Here is a 21,559-nt window from a genome sequence, read left to right as displayed (position 1 = left end):
GGGCATGGAGCCAGGGCTGCGGCCGGGAGGTGCCCCCTCCTCCTCAGCCTGTCTGGGCATGGAGCCAGGGCTGGGGCCGGGAGGCATACATTCCTCCGTGTTCGGGAGCAGATAAGAAGGCCCCGGCTGCGGTGAGAGCGGACAAGACACAACCGTTTGTGGAAGATAGTTTGCTAATTTTAGGTCAGTCCGATCTGAAGCCACACGGGGCAGGTGACATCAGAATAGAGCAGTGGTCACCAACTGGTGGTCCATGGACCACTGGTGGTCCGCGAGAAAATTTTGGTGGTCCGCAGAAACTTTATTTGCATTTTTTATATTTTACTAAATCAGGGGTCCTCAAACAACAGCCCCTGGGCCGGATACATGCAATGAACGTTTGTGTTGCTGCAGAGAGTCTTCCCCCTTTGGGGTCTTTTTGTGTGGGTCGGAGGGGGGGCAGAAATTCCAACTTGGGGTCTGCTTCGACCTCTTGGTGTGGGGCTTTGGGTGAAGGCTGGAGGGAAAGAACCGTAGGGCCTCGTTCCAGTGGGACTGCATCACGGCCTGGAACTGGCTGACCATCTCAGCTCGCTGAGCCTCCAGGGGCCGGTACCTGGCCTTGCACTCCCGCAGGTCTTCCCTTTGCTTGGAAAGCCTATGCTCCTAGTCCTCAGTGAGGTGCTTCTGCTGAGTCTCATTCTCGGTCAGATCCAATTTGAACTGAGCAGCTGTTTTGCCAACTCTTTCTCATGGTGGCTGCTTAGCTCCAACATCTGCTTCCTGTTGGGGCCCTAAGGAGCCTGGGCGGGGAGGAGAGGAGGGGCTGGGAGGGGAGGGGGTGAGTAGAGGCCGGCAAGGTGCCCCTCAATGTGAGTGACATTGAGTTGACCACGCCCACCCAATCACATGACCACCTAGCCATGCCCACCTAGCTGGTCATTAGACAGCTCATATTAGTGGTCCACAGGATTTAAAATTATGAATTTAATGGTCCCGGAGGTCTGAAAGGTTGGGGACCCCTGGAATAAAAGGTTTCCAAAAGTGACTGAAAAAGGACATTTTTACATCCATGACTGGAAAGGAATCCCATGATCATTGTCACATTTAAGAATAAAAGAAATAACATTTAAATTGTTAAATTAAATTAAATTAACTTTAAATTTTAAATTGTCCCATAAGACTCTGGCCAAAAGTATCTTACATTCGTTTAGAAAATATTAAGTATCTCTAGCACACAGAAGGCGGACCTGCTATTGCCGTATTTCTGTGCAACTCTTAGTTTGCACAGATGTTCCTAATGGAGAATAGAGTTTTTGTCTGTTTTGCATGATACATACATGTTGTAAGAAGGGTGGGACAAAATGCATCTTCCCATTTGCAAACCTCAGTAAGAGAAACAGGATGTAACTGAGCCGGTTTTATTTTTCTTTAATTGGCTGCAGTTTATATATCAATAGTATTGCTCATTTCCCTTCTTTATAACATTTGTTTTTCTAGTTTAAGTAAATACAGAATGATGCTGTTACTTGTTAATTCTCAGATTATTCTGTCAATTGCTACCGTGTTCGATGCTAAACAGATCCAGTATTAATCATAGCTGTAGTTTTGAACTGGGGGATTAAATATGTTTTTCCCTAATGCCTTTATTGACACTTGGAGATTTTGCCTTATTTTTTGATCTTAATGTTCCTTTGAGTTTGGGGGACTTAAATGAGCCAGGAAAAATACTTTGAACTTGGTTGCTCTCCTACTCATTTTATTTCTTACTTAGCTGCGTAGGTTCAAGGATAGCCTGCATAATTTTCGTGCAATGTATCTTACCTAATACAAAAACAGCAAATTAGAGCACTGTGATTAGCATTAGAAGATACTAATAAATAGAAGGACGTTCTAACTAGATTTATGTTGTTAGTCCTCTGCTTACAACCGTCCATTTAGTGACTGTTTAATGTTAACAACTGCACTGAAAAAGTGATTTGACCATTGTTCACATGGCCTTTGCAGCATTCCCCATGATCACATAATCAAAATTCAGATGATTGACAAATGATTTGTCGGTTATTTATGATGGTTGCAGTGTCCCGGGGTCATGTGATTACCTTTTGCAATCCTTCCGATAAGCAAAGTCAGTGGGGAACTGTTAAGATTCACTTAACAATCACGTTACTAACTTTAACAACCGCAGCAGTTCATTTAAAAACGTGGTAAGAAAGGCCATAAAATGGGGCAAAACTCATTTAACAACTGTCTCACTTAGTATTAGCAATAGCACTTAGATTTATATACCGCTTCACAGTGCTTTACAGCCCTCTCTAAGTGGTTTACAGAGTCAGCCTCTTGCCCCCAACAATCTGGGTCTTCATTTTATCCACCTGGGAAGGACGGAAGGCTGAGTCGACCTTGAGCCTGATGAGATTCGAACTGCCAAATTGCAGGCAGCCGGCAGTCAGCAGAAGTAGCCTGCACTCTAACCACTGCGTCACCGCCACTCATACAACACAAATGTCCGGCACAATTGTGGTCCTAAGTCGAGGGCTACCTATAGAATGAAAATAGCTGGCCAGGTTAACTCACACCCCACTGTAATTTTGTAATATATGTAAAAGAATGATACTCTATGGGGGTGAAGTTCAGCCGGTTCTATCCGGATTGCGCGATCCGGTAGGGAGGATTGAGCGAAGCCCTGCCCACCCGTGCGAACATCACGACGTCCCTTTTTTTGTGACGTTCAGCCTCTGCGCATGCGCAGAAGGCTTTGTGCAAGCATGGCCGCCGCCGCACACACATTTGCGAATTGGTAGGGGAGGTAATGAATTTCACCCCAATATTATATACCAAAGTAGATACAGTGCCGTACGCCGCATGTATATATAGCACATAAATATGCTTCTTTGCTCAAAACTAGATGATTTATTTCCTTCTGGTTTTTTGGACGCTACAACATATGTTGTAATGCGATGGCACAATTTCTCTCTCCAGGCTGAGTCATAAGGGATCTTAAAACTATTTCCAACCACCTTATGGGGAAAAACAGCAGAGAAAATTTCCAAGGGTACTTTTGTTCTTCCTGCCTTTTTTTTTTTTAAAAAAAACATTCTTTTATTTTCCCCTCGTCTATGAGCAGATTACTTTTGTTCAGCTAGTTCGTAAGTTATTTCACCCAATAAACAGATCAGCATTTAAAAACATATTGTTGGTCACAGCTTGCTGAAAAGTGGGAACAGGAGAAAGCATAAATTTCTGGAAACGTGCTTAACTACGATTACTCCCCGACCTCCGGACCTTTCGCCGTGAACTCAAGACCTTTCTGTTTCACCGCGCAGGGCTGGTTTTTAATTGGTTTTTTTTAATCATTTTTCTATTATAATTTTTAAATGGGGTTAGCCAAATTGAATAAGATTTTTAAAATGTTTTTAAATCTATTTATCTATTTATCAAATTGTTCTTATGTTGGCTGTAAACCGCCCTGAGTCCTTCGGGAGAAGGGCGGTATAAAAATCAAACAAACAAACAAACAAACAAACAAACAAACAAGGTTCCCCTGGTGCACGCGTACACATACATACCCTCAGTGTGTAGTCTTATTATATTTATTTTTATTATTATTTTATTTTATCACATTTATATACCGCCCTATCTCCCAAGGGACTCAGGGCGGTTCACAGGCAAGTAAAAAAGCACATATAAATATAGACTAAAATATCAGTTAAAAAACTTATTCTACATGGCCGAATTATTAAAAAGCAATATAAATAATAAAACCCATTTAAAACCAGTATAAATTTAAAATCTAATCCAGTCCTGTGCAGATGAATAAATGCGTTTTAAGCTCGCGACGGAAGGTTCGGCGGTCCGGAAGTTGACGAAGTCCTGGGGGGAGTTCGTTCCAGAGGGTGGGAGCCCCCACAGAGAAGGCCCTTCCCCTGGGTGTCGCCAGACGGCACTGCCTAGCTGACGGCACCCTGAGGAGTCCCTCTCTGTGAGAGCGCATGGGTCGGTGAGAGGTATTCGGTAGCAGTAGGCGGTCCCGTAAGTAGCCCGGCCCTATGCCATGGAGCGCTTTAAAGATGGTTACCAAAACCTTGAAGCGCACCCGGAAGGCCACAGGTAGCCAGTGCAGTCTGCGCAGGATAGGTGTCACACGGGAACCACGAGGGGCTCCCTCTATCACCCACGCAGCCGCATTCTGAACTAACTGAAGCCTCCGGATGCCCTTCAAGGGGAGCCCCATGTAGAGAGCATTGCAGTAATCCAGACGAGACGTCACGAGGGCGCAATTATATTACAGTATTAATGTATTAGTGGTTATACATTACAGGATTTTGTGGAAATAATGGCTGATTCTATAGAGCAGGGGGGTCTAAACCTTAGCAACTTTTAGCGTTGTGGATTTCAGCTCCCAGAATCCCCTAGCCAGTCATGCTGGGGGAAAGCCCAAAAACCTTAAAGTTGCCGTAGTTGGACACTTGGATCTTGGGGTCCTAGTGGACAACCATTTAGCTATGAGCCAGTCGTGTGCAGCAGCTGCCAAAAAAGCCAACACAGTTCTAGGCTGCATAAACAGAGAGACAGGGATCACGTGAAATGTTAATACCACTTTATAAGGCCTTGGTAAGGCCACACTTGGAATATTGCATTCAGTTTTGGTCGCCACGATGTAAAAAAGATGTTGAGACTCTAAAAAGAGTGCACAGAAGAGCAACAAGGGCCTCTGTGGCTCAGACTGGTAAGACAGTCTGTTATTAACAGCAGCGGCTTGCAATTACTGCAGGTTCTAGTCCCACCAGGCCCAAGGTTGACTCAGCCTTCCATCCTTTATAAGGTAGGTAAAATGGGGACCCAGATTGTTGGGGGCAATAAGTTGACTTTGTATATAAATATACAAATAGGATGAAGACTATTGCTAACATAGTGTAAGCCGCCCTGAGTCTTCGGAGAAGGGCGGGATATAAATGCAAATAAAAACAACAACAACAAAGAGGATTAGGGGACTGGAGGCTAAAACATATGAAGAACGGTTGCAGGAATTCGGTACATCTAGTTTAATGAAAAGAAGGACTAGGGGAGACATGATAGCAGTCTTCCGATATCTCAGGGGCTGCCACAAAGAAGAGGGAGTCAAACTATTCTCCAAAGCACCTGAAGGCAGGACAAGGAGCAATGGGTGGAAACTAATCCAGGGGAGAAGCAACCTAGAACTAAGGAGAAATTTCCTGACAGTTAGAACAATTAATCAGTGGAACGACTTGCCTGCAGAAGTTGTGAATGCTCCAAAACTGGAAATTTTTAAGAAGATGTTGGATAACTATTTATCTGAAGTGGTGTAGGGTTTCCTGCCTGGGCAGGGGGTTGGACTAGAAGACCTCCAAGGTCCCTTCCAACTCTGATATTATTATTATCTTTATTCATTAAACATGAAACTCAGTCAACTGAACATTCAAAAAGGCATCACAAATACCATTGACTGGCGCTAATGGTTGATACGGGTTGCTGCCAGGGTCCTAGGTACCAACCAGGTACCTTCTTAAGATGTACGATGTTCCAAGTAGCGCAGTTTTTTGCAGTTCTGCTGGTGTTATTGCAGGAAGCTGCAATTTGTTGATGTATCTTATAAAATTCTTGGACCTTATAAAATTCCTCTCCCAGAACACTTTTAGATTGTCACAGCCTGACCCCACCTCCTGCTTTGGGTAGTAATTTTTATTTATTTTATTTTATTTGTCACAACAATATACATAAACATCACACAAAATGATTATATAGTATATAAACATATATATGAGGAAATATAAGGAAGTATAAGCATATATGTATAAGAATAAAAAACAATAGGACAGGAACGGTAGGCACGTTTGTGCTCTTATGCACGCCCCTTATAGTCCTTTTAGGAATGGGGTGAGGTTAATAGTAGACAGTTTTTGGTTGAAGTTTTTGGGATTATGAGAAGAGACCACAGAGTCAGGTAATGTGTTCTAAGCACTGATAACTCTGTGACAGAAGTCATATTTTCTGCAATCTAAATTGAAGCGGTTAACATTAAGTTTAAATCTATTGGTTGCTCTTGTAATTGAAGCTGAAGTAGTCTTTAACAGGAAGAACATTACAATAGTTAAACTTAGGTCTTGTCGAAGGCGGTGGAGTTCTAAATTTTCTAAACCCAGGATTTCAAGTCTGGTGGCATAAGGTATTTTGTTGTATTCAGAGGAGTGGAGGACTCTTCTTGTAAAATATTTCTGGACACGTTCAATTGTATTGATGTCAGAAATGTGATGAGGGTTCCAGACAGGCGAGCTGTATTCAAGAATTGGTCTAGCAAATGTTTTATATGCTCTGGTTAGTAGTGTAGTGTTTTTGGAAAAGAAGCTACGCAAGATTAGGTTTACAACTCTTTTTTGCTATGTAGTTGTAGTGTATGTACTATATACATAGTGTATATACTATGTAGTTACATTGCAGTTGTAATGTAGTATATTCTCTGTGGCCACCATTTATCTTCCAGGTAGTGATGTCCAACACTTATTCCTGGTGGTAATAAGTGTGGCTTGCATCCATTCTGGCAGTTAATAAGAAAAAATGGGAAAAAGTTGAAATAATTCCTAGAATATTAGCTCTTGGTCATAAAGCATTAAGATTTCAGGTTTCAGGCATTCCTTGGGAAATAAGATAATCTCGTAAGAGAGAAACAAAAACAAGCATTCTTTATATATATAAAAAAGCTGAACTGTAATAACATTTAAAAACTTTTGATATTAAAAGGTCCACATACAGAATTGCTCAACTGAAGCGTAAACAGCAGCTTCACAATGAAATTCCAAAAGAAAATACAACTGCTGCAAGATGTTGCCGATTTGTTATAAACAAGCAAACAAACAAGCAAACTTGCTGGAGAGACCTTAGAGCAGGATTTTTAAAAATTCTTATTGAAAATTATAGAAATCCCTAAAAAAAGAAACTCTTGAGCATAAAGCGCTTTTTTCTAAGATTAAATAAACCAAACCAGTTTCAATCTAAAGTGAGAACAGTTTGTAGGTGTGGCGTCCTTTTACAAACGCCAGTGAATTTTTTTGCGTGCAAATTAACAATGAGATGTGCGATGACATCATTTGTATGCTATTGTTTATATTTTCTCTGCCTGGTTTTTTTTTTTGCATTTATATCCCGCCCTTCTCCGAAGACTCAGGGTGGCTTACACTGTGTCAAGCAATAGTCTTCATCCATTTGTCTATTATATACAAAATCAACTTATTGCCTCCAACAATCTGGGTCCTCATTTTACTTACCTTATAAAGGATGGAAGGCTGAGTCAACCTGGGGCCTGGTGGGGCTTGAACCTGCAGTAATTGCAAGCAGCTGCTGTTAATAACAGACTGTCTTACCAGTCTGAGCCACAGAGGCCCTTGGTTCTGGAACACCATAGCAGTATAAAGATTATACGGATTGTTAACACTTCGCTTTATGCATTTTGGTTCTGTTTTTTACAACCTGATGGGCGAAGACTTGATACCTACGGTATGGACCATGCTTACAGTTTTGGAGGGTTGTGGGCAACAAAGTCACCAGGATCGCAGAGCTAGTCTGGTGTAGCGGTGAAGGTGCTGAACTTCAAAACAAGAGGCTGTGAATTCTAGTCCTCCCTTGTGGATGAAAACCTAATCTGGGCCAGCCTCTTGCTTTCAGCCCAACCACCTCACAGAGCTGGGAGTACATGGTGGGGAAAATGGGCGACAGGATATTAGAATAGAATAGAGCTGGAAGGGACTTTGGAGGTCTTCTAGTCCAACTCCCTGCTCAAATAGGAGACCCTATACCCGTGAACTATGCCCATGCCACACGCATGCACGAAGACCAGCTAGCTAATGTGCATGTGCGTGCCAGAAACCCGAAAACCAGCTGGCCAGCGCACGCATGCGCACCGGCCAGTTGGTCTTCGGGTTTCCGGAGCTGCGGCGCGTTGTGCGCGTTCTGGTTTGGGCACTCAGTGCTGAAAAGTTTCACCATCACTGCCCTATACCAGCGGTCACCAACTGGTGGTCCGTGGACCACTGGTGGTCCACGAGAAAATTGTGGTGGTCCAGAGAAAAATTATTTGCATTTTTTATATTGCACTAAATTCAGGGGTCCTCAAACTACGGCCCCTGGGCTTGATACGTGCAATGAACGTTCGTGTTGCTGCAGAGTGTCTCCCCCTTTGGGGTCTTTTTGTGTGGGTTGGAGGGGGGCAGAAATTCTGACTTGGGGTTTGCTTCGACCTCTTGGTGTGGGGCTTTGGGTGAAGGCTGGAGGGAAAGAACCAGAGGGCCTCGTTCCAGTGGGACTTCATCATGGCCTGGAACTGGCTGACCATCTCAGCCCGCTGAGCCTCCAGGCGCCGGTCCCTGGCCTTGCACTCCCGCAGGTCTTCCCTCTGCTTGAAAATCCTATGCTCCTAGTCCTCAGTGAGGTGCTTCTGCTGAGGCTCCATCTCAGCCAGATCCAATTTGAACTGGGCTGTTTTGCCAACTCTTTCTTGTGGTGGCTGCTTAGCTCCAACACCTGCTTCCTATTGGAGCCCTAAGGAGCCCGGGTGGGCGGGCAGGCAAGGAGGGGCTGGGAGGGGAGGGGCGAGTAGAGGCCGGTGACGCTCCCCTCGACGTGAGTGACATCAAGTAGGCCCTGCCCACCCAGTCACATGACCACCTAGCCACGCCCACCCAGCCGGTCATTAGGCAGATCATATTAGTGGTCCTCGGGATTTAAAATTATGAATTTAGTGGTCCCGGAGGTCCGAAAGGTTGGTGACCCCTGCCCTATACCACTCCAGACAAGTAGCTGTCCAGTCTCTTCTTGAAAACCTCCAGTGATGAAGCACCCACAACTTCCGATGATAAGCCGTTTCACTTGCTAATTGTCCTCCCTGTTAAGAAGTTTCCCCTTACCGCAAGACGAAGAGATAAATTGAGAAAGATGTTAGATTGTGCAGAAATGGATAGGCTTACATCGAAAGTCGAACCGAAGGAAGTCACAGAAAGTTCTCAAACGTGGAACTTATTTTACCACTGGTTGGAATGAATAAATGAATAAAATGTATTATTTAAAACAGAAGTTTCTCCTTAATTCCAGGTTGCTTCTCTCCTCGATTAATTTCCATCATTGTTTCTTTTTCCTGCCCTCTGATGCTTTGTTACATACATACATTACACGCACCACCTTGACTTGTAAAGTAAAAGTGAACTATAAATCTAATTCTAAATTAAATAATAATAGGCTTAGGGTTTAAATAATTAATATAGACAGGACTATAAATCAGGGGTCTCCAACCTTGGTCCCTTTAAGACTTGTGGACTTCAACTCCCAGAGTCCCTCAGCCAGCAAAGCTGGCTGAGGAACTCTGGGAGTTGAAGTCCACAAGTCTTAAAGGCTCCAAGGTTGGAGACCCCTGCTATAAATTATTTTATAATTGTCATATACCTCTTTTAGGGGCCATACCCGTGTTGACAAACTTATGGCACGCGTGCGACAGGTGGCATGCGGAGCCATATCTGTGGGCACGCGAGCGTTGCTGTAGCTCAGCTCCAGCGCGCATGTGCGTGTATGAGGTTGTTGCCTGGTAAAGCATTTTTGGCTTTAGTATAGTGATAGTTGGAATTAGTATTATAGTTATTAAAATTATTTTGAGCATTATAATAAGCTTAGGTTTTTTAGGAAATCGCTGCCATGGGTTCGTGTGATTGCAACTACCAGGCTTAGGCCAATAGCTGCTCCACAGACTGAAATTGTCAATAGTATAATTGGTATTGGGGTTTGTGACAGCGTTAGCGAGGTTGAGGTGAATATTACTAGCATTGTGAATACAACCAATATTATTGTTTCTACAATAATTGATTTTCAGGCCTTCCGGGCCCACCGGAAGTTGGAAAACAGGCTGTTTCCAGCCTTCAGGGATGGGAAAGGCTGTTTTCATCCCCCTCAAGCTCGTAGAAACCCTCTGCAGCCTGGGGAAGGCGAAAAATGGGCCTACCGTGCCCATCGTACCATCATGCGCCAAAAGCGGGGGGGGCATGGGGGGTTGCGCGCATGCGCAGGGGGGTCGGGGCACATTAAATTATGGGTGTGGGCATGCACGCACATGACCACCCTGCGCTCCCCCGCTTTTTGCACGCGACGGCGAAAAGGTTAGCCATCCCTGGGCTATACCATAGTTTTTATTGGTTTCCAATCTTTTTTTTATTATTATTTGCATTTATATCCCGCCCTTCTCCGAAGACTCAGGGCGGCTTACACTATGTTAGCAATAGTCTTCATCCTATTTGTATATTTATATACAAAGTCAACTTTTATTGCCCCCAACAATCTGGGTCCTCATTTTACATACCTTATAAAGGATGGAAGGCTGAGTCAACCTTGGGCCTGGTGGGACTTGAACCTGCAGTAATTGCAGGCCGCTGTGTTTTAATAACAGACTGTCTTACCAGTCTGAGCCACAGAGGCCCCTCTGTGGTATCTTCAGTATTTAGCCATCATTGGAGAAGCCGTGAGGCATTAGACCATCATTTCAGACACCACTTTTACATCCCCTTGTACTCTCTCTGACCCATGTGGTGTTCCTCACACTCCCTCCCTGACTTCCATGGCACTTGCCCTGTTCCTCCCCTCACATCCTTTCCTTAACACAGCAGCAGCCATTTTACCTGCCTGCTGGCCTCGGACTTCCGACTTCCTGCTGGCTTCCCCATTGACTTTCCTTGTGGGAAGCTTGTGGTAATATTAGAAATGATGATCAGGTGAGAATAGCTGGCTGCAACAAAACAGCACTGAAGTGGCCACAGCTTTGCCACATTTCAACCCCAGGGGAGTCATGGATCCAGGATTTTGGACACATTCCTCGAGTTAGCATGTTTGAGGAATGTGGATTTAAAATTTGTTGCCCTACGATGCACCGTTTCACCCAGTTGAAAGTTCCAAACAAACACTCATCATCTTCATTTAACAACCCCATAATCCCTTGCGGGGTGGAGTCTGGACAACTGAATGGAGCTGGCAGAGTGTTTGAATGGCCGGATGCCCTTCCTATTGCCAATGCAGAGTTGTTGTTTTTTTTGTTTACATTAATATCCCGCCCTTCTCCGAAGACTCAGGGCGGCTTACAGTGTATAAGGCAATAGTCTCATTCTATTTGTATATTTTTACAAAGTCAACTTATTGCCCCCCCAACAATCTGGGTCCTCATTTTACCTACCTTATAAAGGATGGAAGGCTGGGTCAACCTTGGGCCTGGTGGGGCTTGAACCTGCAGTAATTGCAGGCTACTGTGTTCTAATAACAGGCTCTAACAGCCTGAGCTATTCCGGTTTTGTCCAGCGAATAGAATAGAATAGAATAGAATAGAATAGAATAGAATAGAATAGAATAGAATTTTTTATTGGCCAAGTGTGATTGGACACACAAGGAATTTGTCTTGGTGCATATGCTCTCAGTGTACATAAAAGAAAAGATACGTTCATCGTGAATCATTTAATGATAGTCATAGGGTACAAATAAGCAATCAGGAAACAATATCAATATAAATCCTAAGGATACAAGCAACTGAGTTACAGTCATACAGTCATAAGTGGGAGGAGATGGGTGATGGGAACGAGGAGTAGATTAATAGTAGTGCAGAATTAGTAACTAGTTTGACAGTGTTGAGGGAATTATTTATTTAGCAGAGCAAGCTGTTCAGGGAAAAAACTGTCCTTGTGTCTAGTTGTTCTGGTGCGCAGTGTTCTGTAGCATCGTTTTGAGGGTAGGAGTTGAAACAGTTTATGTCCAGGATGCGAGGGGTCTGTAAATATTTTCCCAGCCCTCTTTTTGACTCGTGCAGTATACAGGTCCTCAATGGAAGGCAGGTTGGTAGCCATTGTTTTTTCTGCAGTTCTAATGATCCTCTGAAGTCTGCGTCTGTCTTGTTGGGTTGCAGAACCGAAATAGACAGTTATAGAGGTGCAAATGACAGATTCAGTAATTCCTCTGTAGAACTGGATCAGCAGCTCCTTGGGCAGTTTGAGCTTTCTGAGTTGGCGCAAGAAGAACATTCTTTGTTGTGCTTTTTTGATGATATCCGCCTCTACCTAGGATCGAAGTCACAGCCTCCTGATTGCGAGGCAAGAGCTCCACCTCTAGGCCACCACACCACTCCAAAGTTACAAACAAACAAATCATGCGTGTGAATTTTAGTTGTACATAGATGATATTCAAGGAGGGTTCTGAGAGCTATAAAAAAAGCACATGGAAGGTTGTCGGTCCCCCCTTTCACAGGGATAAGGAAGAGCAGCTCAATGTTAAAAGGTGATTTAACATCACAAAATCCGTCCCAATTATCTTAATTCTGTTTTTTTGTTTGCTTTGTTTTTAGCTTGCACAACAAAAAGACGTGAGAACCATCCCACTGGAACCGGAAGTTCTGTCCGTTTTTGTACCTCCGTTTATCAGCAAGGAAGATTTGCAAGCTCTTCCTTTAAATAGCAACGCTCTCAATAAAACCAAACGCCGTTCTTTCCGAAAAAGGAAAGAGAAATTTAAGACGGAAGATGCAAAGGCTGTGAATGGAGCCCCCAAAACACCAGAGGATGAAGACATCGCTGTCCCCAAAGATGTTGACCTTAATGGATTGCCCCAGCTTTGCTTTCCAGGTTTATTTCTCTTATTTATTTATATATATATAAATGTCCTGTTCTGGTTGCTCCCAGAAGCACGAAGCTGAAGCCTGAAGATGACGAATGAGACTTCGTCGAAACGTCGCCAAGACACTTCCAATTTTACGCGGAGAAAACCCGAATAACCAAAGACATACATATATATATATATCTGAGTCTTTGGTTATTCGGGTTTTCTCCGCGTAAAATTGGAAGTGTCTTGGCGACGTTTCGACGATCACACATTGCTCCTAGAAGCACGAAGCTGTAAAAACCAGCCTGAAGATGACAAATGAGACTTCGTTGAAATGTCGCCAAGACACTTCCAGTTTTACGCGGGAGAAAACCCGAATAACCAAAGACCTACATATATGTATATGTATATGTATATGTATATGTATATGACTATGACTTGCAGAGGTCCGAGCAGGTGACTGAAGGTTTTGTGTGACTTTGTGTTTTAGCTATCTATATCAAGGGTCAGGAAAGAATCAAGATCACGTGAAATGTTAATACCACTTTATAATGCCTTTGTAAGGCCATACTTGGAATACTGCATTCAATTTTGGTCGCCACGATGTAAAACAGGTGGGGAGACTCTAGAAAGAGTGCAGAGAAGAGCAACAAAGAGGATTAGGGGACTGGAGGCTAAAACATATGAAGAATGGTTGCAGGAACTTGGTATGTCTAGTCTGATGAAAAGAAGGACTAGGGAGACACGATAGCAGTCTTCCAATATCTCAGGGGCTGCCCCAAAGAAGAGGGAGTCAAGCTATTCTCCAAAGCACCTGAAGGCAGGACAAGAAGCAACTGGTGGAAACTAATCAAGGAGAGAAGCAACCTAGAACTAAGGAGAAATTTCCTGACAGTTAGAACAATTAATCAGTGGAACAACTTGCCTCCAGAAGTTGTGAATGCTCCAAAACTGGAAGTTTTTAAAAAGATGTTGGATAACCATTTGTCTGATGTAGTGTAGGGTTTCCTGCCTAAGCAGGGGGTTGGACTAGAAGACCTCCAAGGTCCCTTCCAACTCTCTTATTCTATTCTAACATTTGCAGCCACAAGTAGTCCTTGACTTGCAACCAGAGTTACGACAGGAACGTCTGTCGCTAAACAATGCGGTTGTAATTTTACAAACTTTCTATCACGGTCATTAAGCAATCCCACACGGCCATTAAGTAAAACTAACTTCCCCCATTGGCCTTGCTTGTTGGAAACCCTCCCCGAAGGTCATACATGACAATCATGTGTCTGCAACCCATCGTAAACACACGCTGGTTGTCAAGTTCCTGAATTCTGATCATTTAACTGTGAGAACGCTGCAGTGCAGATTGTCAGTGCAAGGACGAGTTGTAAGCGGGGGCATGGGGGTTGCGCGATGCGCAGGGGGTCGGGCACATTAAATTATGGGTGTGGGCATGCACGCACATGACCACCCTGCGCTCCCCCGCTTTTTGCACGCGACGGCGAAAAGGTTAGCCATCCCTGGGCTATACCATAGTTTTTATTGGTTTCCAATCTTTTTTTTATTACTATTTGCATTTATATCCGCCTTCTCCGAAGACTCAGGGCGGCTTACACTATGTTAGCAATAGTCTTCATCCTATTTGTATATTTATATACAAAGTCAACTTTTATTGCCCCCAACAATCTGGGTCCTCATTTTACATACCTTATAAAGGATGGAAGGCTGAGTCAACCTTGGGCCTGGTGGGACTTGAACCTGCAGTAATTGCAGGCCGCTGTGTTTTAATAACAGACTGTCTTACCAGTCTGAGCCACAGAGGCCCCTCTGTGGTATCTTCAGTATTTAGCCATCATTGGAGAAGCCGTGAGGCATTAGACCATCATTTCAGACACCACTTTTACATCCCCTTGTACTCTCTCTGACCCATGTGGTGTTCCTCACACTCCCTCCCTGACTTCCATGGCACTTGCCCTGTTCCTCCCCTCACATCCTTTCCTTAACACAGCAGCAGCCATTTTACCTGCCTGCTGGCCTCGGACTTCCGACTTCCTGCTGGCTTCCCCATTGACTTTCCTTGTGGGAAGCTTGTGGTAATATTAGAAATGATGATCAGGTGAGAATAGCTGGCTGCGGCAACAAAACAGCACTGAAGTGGCCACAGCTTTGCCACATTTCAACCCCAGGGGAGTCATGGATCCAGGATTTTGGACACATTCCTCGAGTTAGCATGTTTGAGGAATGTGGATTTAAAATTTGTTGCCCTACGATGCACCGTTTCACCCAGTTGAAAGTTCCAAACAAACACTCATCATCTTCATTTAACAACCCCATAATCCCTTGCGGGGTGGAGTCTGGACAACTGAATGGAGCTGGCAGAGTGTTTGAATGGCCGGATGCCCTTCCTATTGCCAATGCAGAGTTGTTGTTTTTTTTGTTTACATTAATATCCCGCCCTTCTCCGAAGACTCAGGGCGGCTTACAGTGTATAAGGCAATAGTCTCATTCTATTTGTATATTTTTACAAAGTCAACTTATTGCCCCCCCAACAATCTGGGTCCTCATTTTACCTACCTTATAAAGGATGGAAGGCTGAGTCAACCTTGGGCCGGGCTTGAACCTGCAGTAATTGCAGGCTACTGTGTTCTAATAACAGGCTCTAACAGCCTGAGCTATTCCGGTTTTGTCCAGCGAATAGAATAGAATAGAATAGAATAGAATAGAATAGAATAGAATAGAATTTTTTATTGGCCAAGTGTGATTGGACACACAAGGAATTTGTCTTGGTGCATATGCTCTCAGTGTACATAAAAGAAAAGATACGTTCATCGTGAATCATTTAATGATAGTCATAGGGTACAAATAAGCAATCAGGAAACAATATCAATATAAATCCTAAGGATACAAGCAACTGAGTTACAGTCATACAGTCATAAGTGGGAGGAGATGGGTGATGGGAACGAGGAGTAGATTAATAGTAGTGCAGAATTAGTAACTAGTTTGACAGTGTTGAGGGAATTATTTATTTAGCAGAGCAAGCTGTTCAGGGAAAAAACTGTCCTTGTGTCTAGTTGTTCTGGTGCGCAGTGTTCTGTAGCATCGTTTTGAGGGTAGGAGTTGAAACAGTTTATGTCCAGGATGCGAGGGGTCTGTAAATATTTTCCCAGCCCTCTTTTTGACTCGTGCAGTATACAGGTCCTCAATGGAAGGCAGGTTGGTAGCCATTGTTTTTTCTGCAGTTCTAATGATCCTCTGAAGTCTGCGTCTGTCTTGTTGGGTTGCAGAACCGAAATAGACAGTTATAGAGGTGCAAATGACAGATTCAGTAATTCCTCTGTAGAACTGGATCAGCAGCTCCTTGGGCAGTTTGAGCTTTCTGAGTTGGCGCAAGAAGAACATTCTTTGTTGTGCTTTTTTGATGATATCCGCCTCTACCTAGGATCGAAGTCACAGCCTCCTGATTGCGAGGCGAGAGCTCCACCTCTAGGCCACCACACCACTCCAAAGTTACAAACAAACAAATCATGTGTGAATTTTAGTTGTACATAGATGATATTCAAGGAGGGTTCTGAGAGCTATAAAAAAAGCACATGGAAGGTTGTCGGTCCCCCCTTTCACAGGGATAAGGAAGAGCAGCTCAATGTTAAAAGGTGATTTAACATCACAAAATCCGTCCCAATTATCTTAATTCTGTTTTTTTGTTTGCTTTGTTTTTAGCTTGCACAACAAAAAGACGTGAGAACCATCCCACTGGAACCGGAAGTTCTGTCCGTTTTTGTACCTCCGTTTATCAGCAAGGAAGATTTGCAAGCTCTTCCTTTAAATAGCAACGCTCTCAATAAAACCAAACGCCGTTCTTTCCGAAAAAGGAAAGAGAAATTTAAGACGGAAGATGCAAAGGCTGTGAATGGAGCCCCCAAAACACCAGAGGATGAAGACATCGCTGTCCCCAAAGATGTTGACCTTAATGGATTGCCCCAGCTTTGCTTTCCAGGTTTATTTCTCTTATTTATTTATATATATATAAATGTCCTGTTCTGGTTGCTCCCAGAAGCACGAAGCTGAAGCCTGAAGATGACGAATGAGACTTCGTCGAAACGTCGCCAAGACACTTCCAATTTTACGCGGGAGAAAACCCGAATAACCAAAGACATACATATATATATATATCTGAGGTTTTCGCGGGTGTTTGTATGTAGGTCTTTGGTTATTCGGGTTTTCTCCGTAAAATTGGAAGTGTCTTGGCGACGTTTCGACGATCACACATTGCTCCTAGAAGCACGAAGCTGTAAAAACCAGCCTGAAGATGACAAATGAGACTTCGTTGAAATGTCGCCAAGACACTTCCAGTTTTACGCGGGAGAAAACCCGAATAACCAAAGACCTACATATATGTATATGTATATGTATATATATATATGTATATGACTATGACTTCGTTGCAGAGGTCCGAGCAGGTGACTGAAGGTTTTGTGTGACTTTGTGTTTTAGCTATCTATATCAAGGGTCAGGAAAGAATCAAGATCACGTGAAATGTTAATACCACTTTATAATGCCTTTGTAAGGCCATACTTGGAATACTGCATTCAATTTTGGTCGCCACGATGTAAAACAGGTGGGGAGACTCTAGAAAGAGTGCAGAGAAGAGCAACAAAGAGGATTAGGGGACTGGAGGCTAAAACATATGAAGAATGGTTGCAGGAACTTGGTATGTCTAGTCTGATGAAAAGAAGGACTAGGGAGACACGATAGCAGTCTTCCAATATCTCAGGGGCTGCCCCAAAGAAGAGGGAGTCAAGCTATTCTCCAAAGCACCTGAAGGCAGGACAAGAAGCAACTGGTGGAAACTAATCAAGGAGAGAAGCAACCTAGAACTAAGGAGAAATTTCCTGACAGTTAGAACAATTAATCAGTGGAACAACTTGCCTCCAGAAGTTGTGAATGCTCCAAAACTGGAAGTTTTTAAAAAGATGTTGGATAACCATTTGTCTGATGTAGTGTAGGGTTTCCTGCCTAAGCAGGGGGTTGGACTAGAAGACCTCCAAGGTCCCTTCCAACTCTCTTATTCTATTCTAACATTTGCAGCCACAAGTAGTCCTTGACTTGCAACCAGAGTTACGACAGGAACGTCTGTCGCTAAACAATGCGGTTGTAATTTTACAACTTTCTATCACGGTCATTAAGCAATCCCACACGGCCATTAAGTAAAACTAACTTCCCCCATTGGCCTTGCTTGTTGGAAACCCTCCCCGAAGGTCATACATGACAATCATGTGTCTGCAACCCATCGTAAACACACGCTGGTTGTCAAGTTCCTGAATTCTGATCATTTAACTGTGAGAACGCTGCAGTGCAGATTGTCAGTGCAAGGACGAGTTGTAAGCGGCCTTTTTTATTTTTTTGTGACTTCAAAAGATTATTCAACAAATGATCATCAGTCAACACTGATGAGATTTAGAAGCCTGTTCATATCTCAAATTCAGGTTTCTTTTAATCTGGCTGGTTTGTTTGTTTCTTTGTTCCTCCAATTTATACCCTGTGAATTTTTAAATGATTCTTGGTGACTTTCAGCAATATCTAGTTTTTGTTGAGCGCTGCATCAGGGTTGTGTTTGATCTTGGAGGGCTGGGGCATGGCCGTGGCGTGTGGCCACGGTGGGAATGGGCATAGTGGGCATGGCCATGCTGGGAGTGACACGGGACTCGTGTCAGGGGCATCTGTGGATGGCCAAGTGCTAAGGCAGGACTTCCCTGAGACTGACCATCACTCATCATAATCCCCTTCCTTCCTTCCTTCCTTCCTTCCTTCCTCATACCTCCTTCCTGCCTTCCTTCTTTCCCTTCCCTTCCCTCCCTTGTTCCTCCTCGCCCAGTATCCATCCTTCCTTCCTTCCTTCCTTCCTTCCTTCCTTCCTTCCTTCCTTCCTTCCTTCCTTCCTTCCTTCTTCATACCTCCTTCCTGCCTTCCTTCTTTCACTTCCCTTCCCTCCCTTGTTCCTCCTCGCCCAGTATCCATCCTTCCTTCCTTCCTTCCTTCCTTCCTTCCTTCCTTCCTTCCTTCCTTCCTTCTTCATACCTCCTTCCTGCCTTCCTTCTTTCACTTCCCTTCCCTCCCTTGTTCCTCCTCGCCCAGTATCCTTCCTTCCTTCCTTCCTTTTTTTTTTAATTTGAATTTATATCCCGCCCTTCTCCGAAGACTCAGGGCGGCTTACATTGTGTAAGGCAATAGTCTCATCCTATTTGTATATTTATATACAAAGTCAACTTATTGCCCCCCCAACAATCTGGGTCCTCATTTTACCTACCTTATAAAGGATGGAAGGCTGAGTCAACCTTGGGCCTGGTGGGACTCGAGCCTGCAGTAATTGTAATTGCAGGCAGCTGTGTGTTAATAACAGGCTGCATTAGCAGCCTGAGCCACTTCCCAGCCCTTCCTTCCTTCCTTCCTTCCTTCCTTCCTTCCTTCCTTCCTTCCTTCCTTCCTTCCTTCCATTCTTCTTCCTTCCGTCTTCATTCTCCTTTCCTCTTCCTTCCTCTTTATTTTTCCTTTCTTGCTCTCTTCCCATCTTCCCTTCTTGTTCTTTGTCTTTCCTCTTTCCCTTTCTCCTTTCCTGTCCCTTCTTGCATGCTCAAATGCAAAAGGGGAAATTTTTTCTCCTTTTGTTTTGTTTTTAGTTTGTTTTGATAGCCCTCTGCCAGCGAAAACTGAGCTGGGGGCCCCCATGCACCCCCCCCAGCTCTGTTTTTGCTACCAGAGGCCCCGTGGGCCAGTCCTTTGCGGTTTCCAGGCCGGCCCCGTGGACCAGATCTAAGCACTCGTGATCTAGAGTGATCTTCCTCAGCTTGAACCCTAAAGAACAGGAAGAAACAATGATCAACTCCATATTTTTTGGACATCTGGAGGATATGGGGATATAAAGATCAGGCTGGCCGCCTCCTTACTGATATAGACAATCATCATCTTATGACCACAGTCAAGACCAAAATTTCTGTTGTTAAGCAAGACATTTGTTCTATGAGTGTCTCCCCACCCATTTCACGACCTTTCACTGAATCACTGCAGTTTGTAACCTGGTTATTAAGTGAAACTGACTTCCCCAGAAAGTTGTCAGAAAGTTGTAAAAGGTAATTGCATGACCCCGGGACATTGCAACCGTCATAAGCATGAGTCAGTTGCCAAGCATCCGAAGTTTGATCACATTACTTAGAACAACTTTATTGTTACTGCGAATGTACACTAATCGGCGTACATTAAAAGTCACGTCACATAGTCAGGCGATCAAATTACAGACACTTGGCAATCGGTTCATATTTATGATGGTTGCAGCCTCCCAGAGTCGTGTGATCCCGTTTTGCGACCTTCTGCCAAACGAAGTCAGCGGGGAAACCAGATCCACTTAACAACCGTGTTGCTAACTTAACCTTTGTAGCGATTCACATAAGCAACTGTGGCAAGAAAGGTCGTAAAACGGGGGCAAAACTCACTTAACAACATTAACAGGGGCCGGGATAGCTCAGGCAATAGAGAAGCCTGTTATTAGAACACAAAAGCCTGCAATTACTGCAGGTTCGAGCCCGGCCCAAGGTTGACTCAGCCTTCCACCCTTTATAAGGTAGGTAAAATGAGGACCCAGATTGTTGGGGGGGCAATAAGTTGACTTTGTAAAAATATACAAATAGAATGAGACTATTGCCTTATACACTGTAAGCCTCCCTGAGTCTTCAGAGAAGGGCGGGATATAAATGTAAACAAAAAAAAACAACAAAAAACAAACAAACATAAACTTTGGGCTCAATTGTCGCCAGAAGTTGAGGACTGCCTGTCGTTAAAAAGAACTGATTTTTATGAGGCATGTTAAATAGTCAATATGTTATAAACATATTAATTACGTTCCTTTTACAGATGCCATAGTCTGTGACAGCGGTCACCAACTGGTGGTCGCGAGAAAATTTTGGTTGTCCGCAGAAAAATTATTTGCATTTTTTATATTGCACTAAATCAGGGTTTCTCAAACTATGGTCCCTGGGCTGGATACGTGCAATGAACATATGTGTTGCTTCAGACAGCCTCTCCCTTTTTGTGTGGGTCAGAGGGGGCAGAAATTCTGACTTGGGGTCTGCTTCAGCCTCCTGGTGTGGGGCTTTGGGTGAAGGCTGGAAGGAAGCGCCGCTGGTAGCAAAGAGCCAGAGGGCCTCGTTCCAGTGGGACTGCATCATGGCCTGGAACTGGCTGACCATCTTAGCCCGCTGAGCCTCCAGGCGCCGGTACCTGGCCTTGCACTCCCACAGGTCTTTCCTCTGCTTGGAAAGCCTATGCTCCTAGTCCTCAGTGAGGTGCTTCTGCTGAGCCGCCTCCTCGATCAGATGAGCTCTTTTGCCAACTCTTTCTTGTGGTGGCTGCTTAGCTCCAACACCTGCTTCCTTTTGGGGCCCTAAGGAGCCCGGGCGGGCAGGCAAGGAGTGAGTGGGAGGGGAGGGGCGAATAGAGGCCGGTGAGGCGGCCCTCGACGTGAGTGACATCGAGCTGGCCACGCCCATCCAGTCACATGACCACCTAGCCACACCCACCCAGGTGGTCATTAGGCAGATCATATTAGTGGTCCACAGGTTTTAAAATTATGAATGTAGTGGTCCCGGAGGTCTGAAAGATTGGTGATCCTGGTCTGTGAGACCTGTGCCCTTTTTCTGCAATGCTTTTATTTTGTTTTTGTGTTGTTTTTTTTTACAGGAGGATTTTATGTCACCTGTGACTCCAGAGAGGACCACTTTCATTTTCTCGTTTTCACAGATGTTTTCGGAAACCGAACTTACGGAGTTGTGGCTCAGTATTACCAGCCTATGCAAGTATGTTTTTTTCCCCCCCAATTTATTTTGACTTTAATGAAGCTATTCCAGACCCGGATCTGGAAATGAGAGCTGGGGAGGGAGTCAACCAAGCATCAGTCAGGAGAAACGTCCATAAT

General features: G+C 44.2%; 1 protein-coding gene across 1 annotated transcript in view; it reads left to right on the top strand.

Annotated features, from left to right (window-relative positions):
- DENND3 (DENN domain containing 3) overlaps positions 1 to 21,559 on the top strand; it is a 76,110-nt gene that overhangs the window by 5,561 nt on the left and 48,990 nt on the right. Inside the window, exons 2-3 of the mRNA XM_058176409.1 lie at positions 12,353 to 12,629; positions 21,325 to 21,440. Coding sequence (XP_058032392.1) covers positions 12,353 to 12,629; positions 21,325 to 21,440 — 393 coding nt within the window. The remainder of the gene's footprint in view (positions 1 to 12,352; positions 12,630 to 21,324; positions 21,441 to 21,559) is intronic.

The sequence above is a fragment of the Ahaetulla prasina genome, chromosome 3 (genome assembly GCF_028640845.1).
Source record: "Ahaetulla prasina isolate Xishuangbanna chromosome 3, ASM2864084v1, whole genome shotgun sequence".
NCBI classification, from domain to species: Eukaryota; Metazoa; Chordata; class Lepidosauria; order Squamata; family Colubridae; genus Ahaetulla; species Ahaetulla prasina.
The sequence above is the reverse complement of the archived record's forward strand: the minus strand, read 5'-3'. Positions and strand labels throughout refer to the sequence as shown.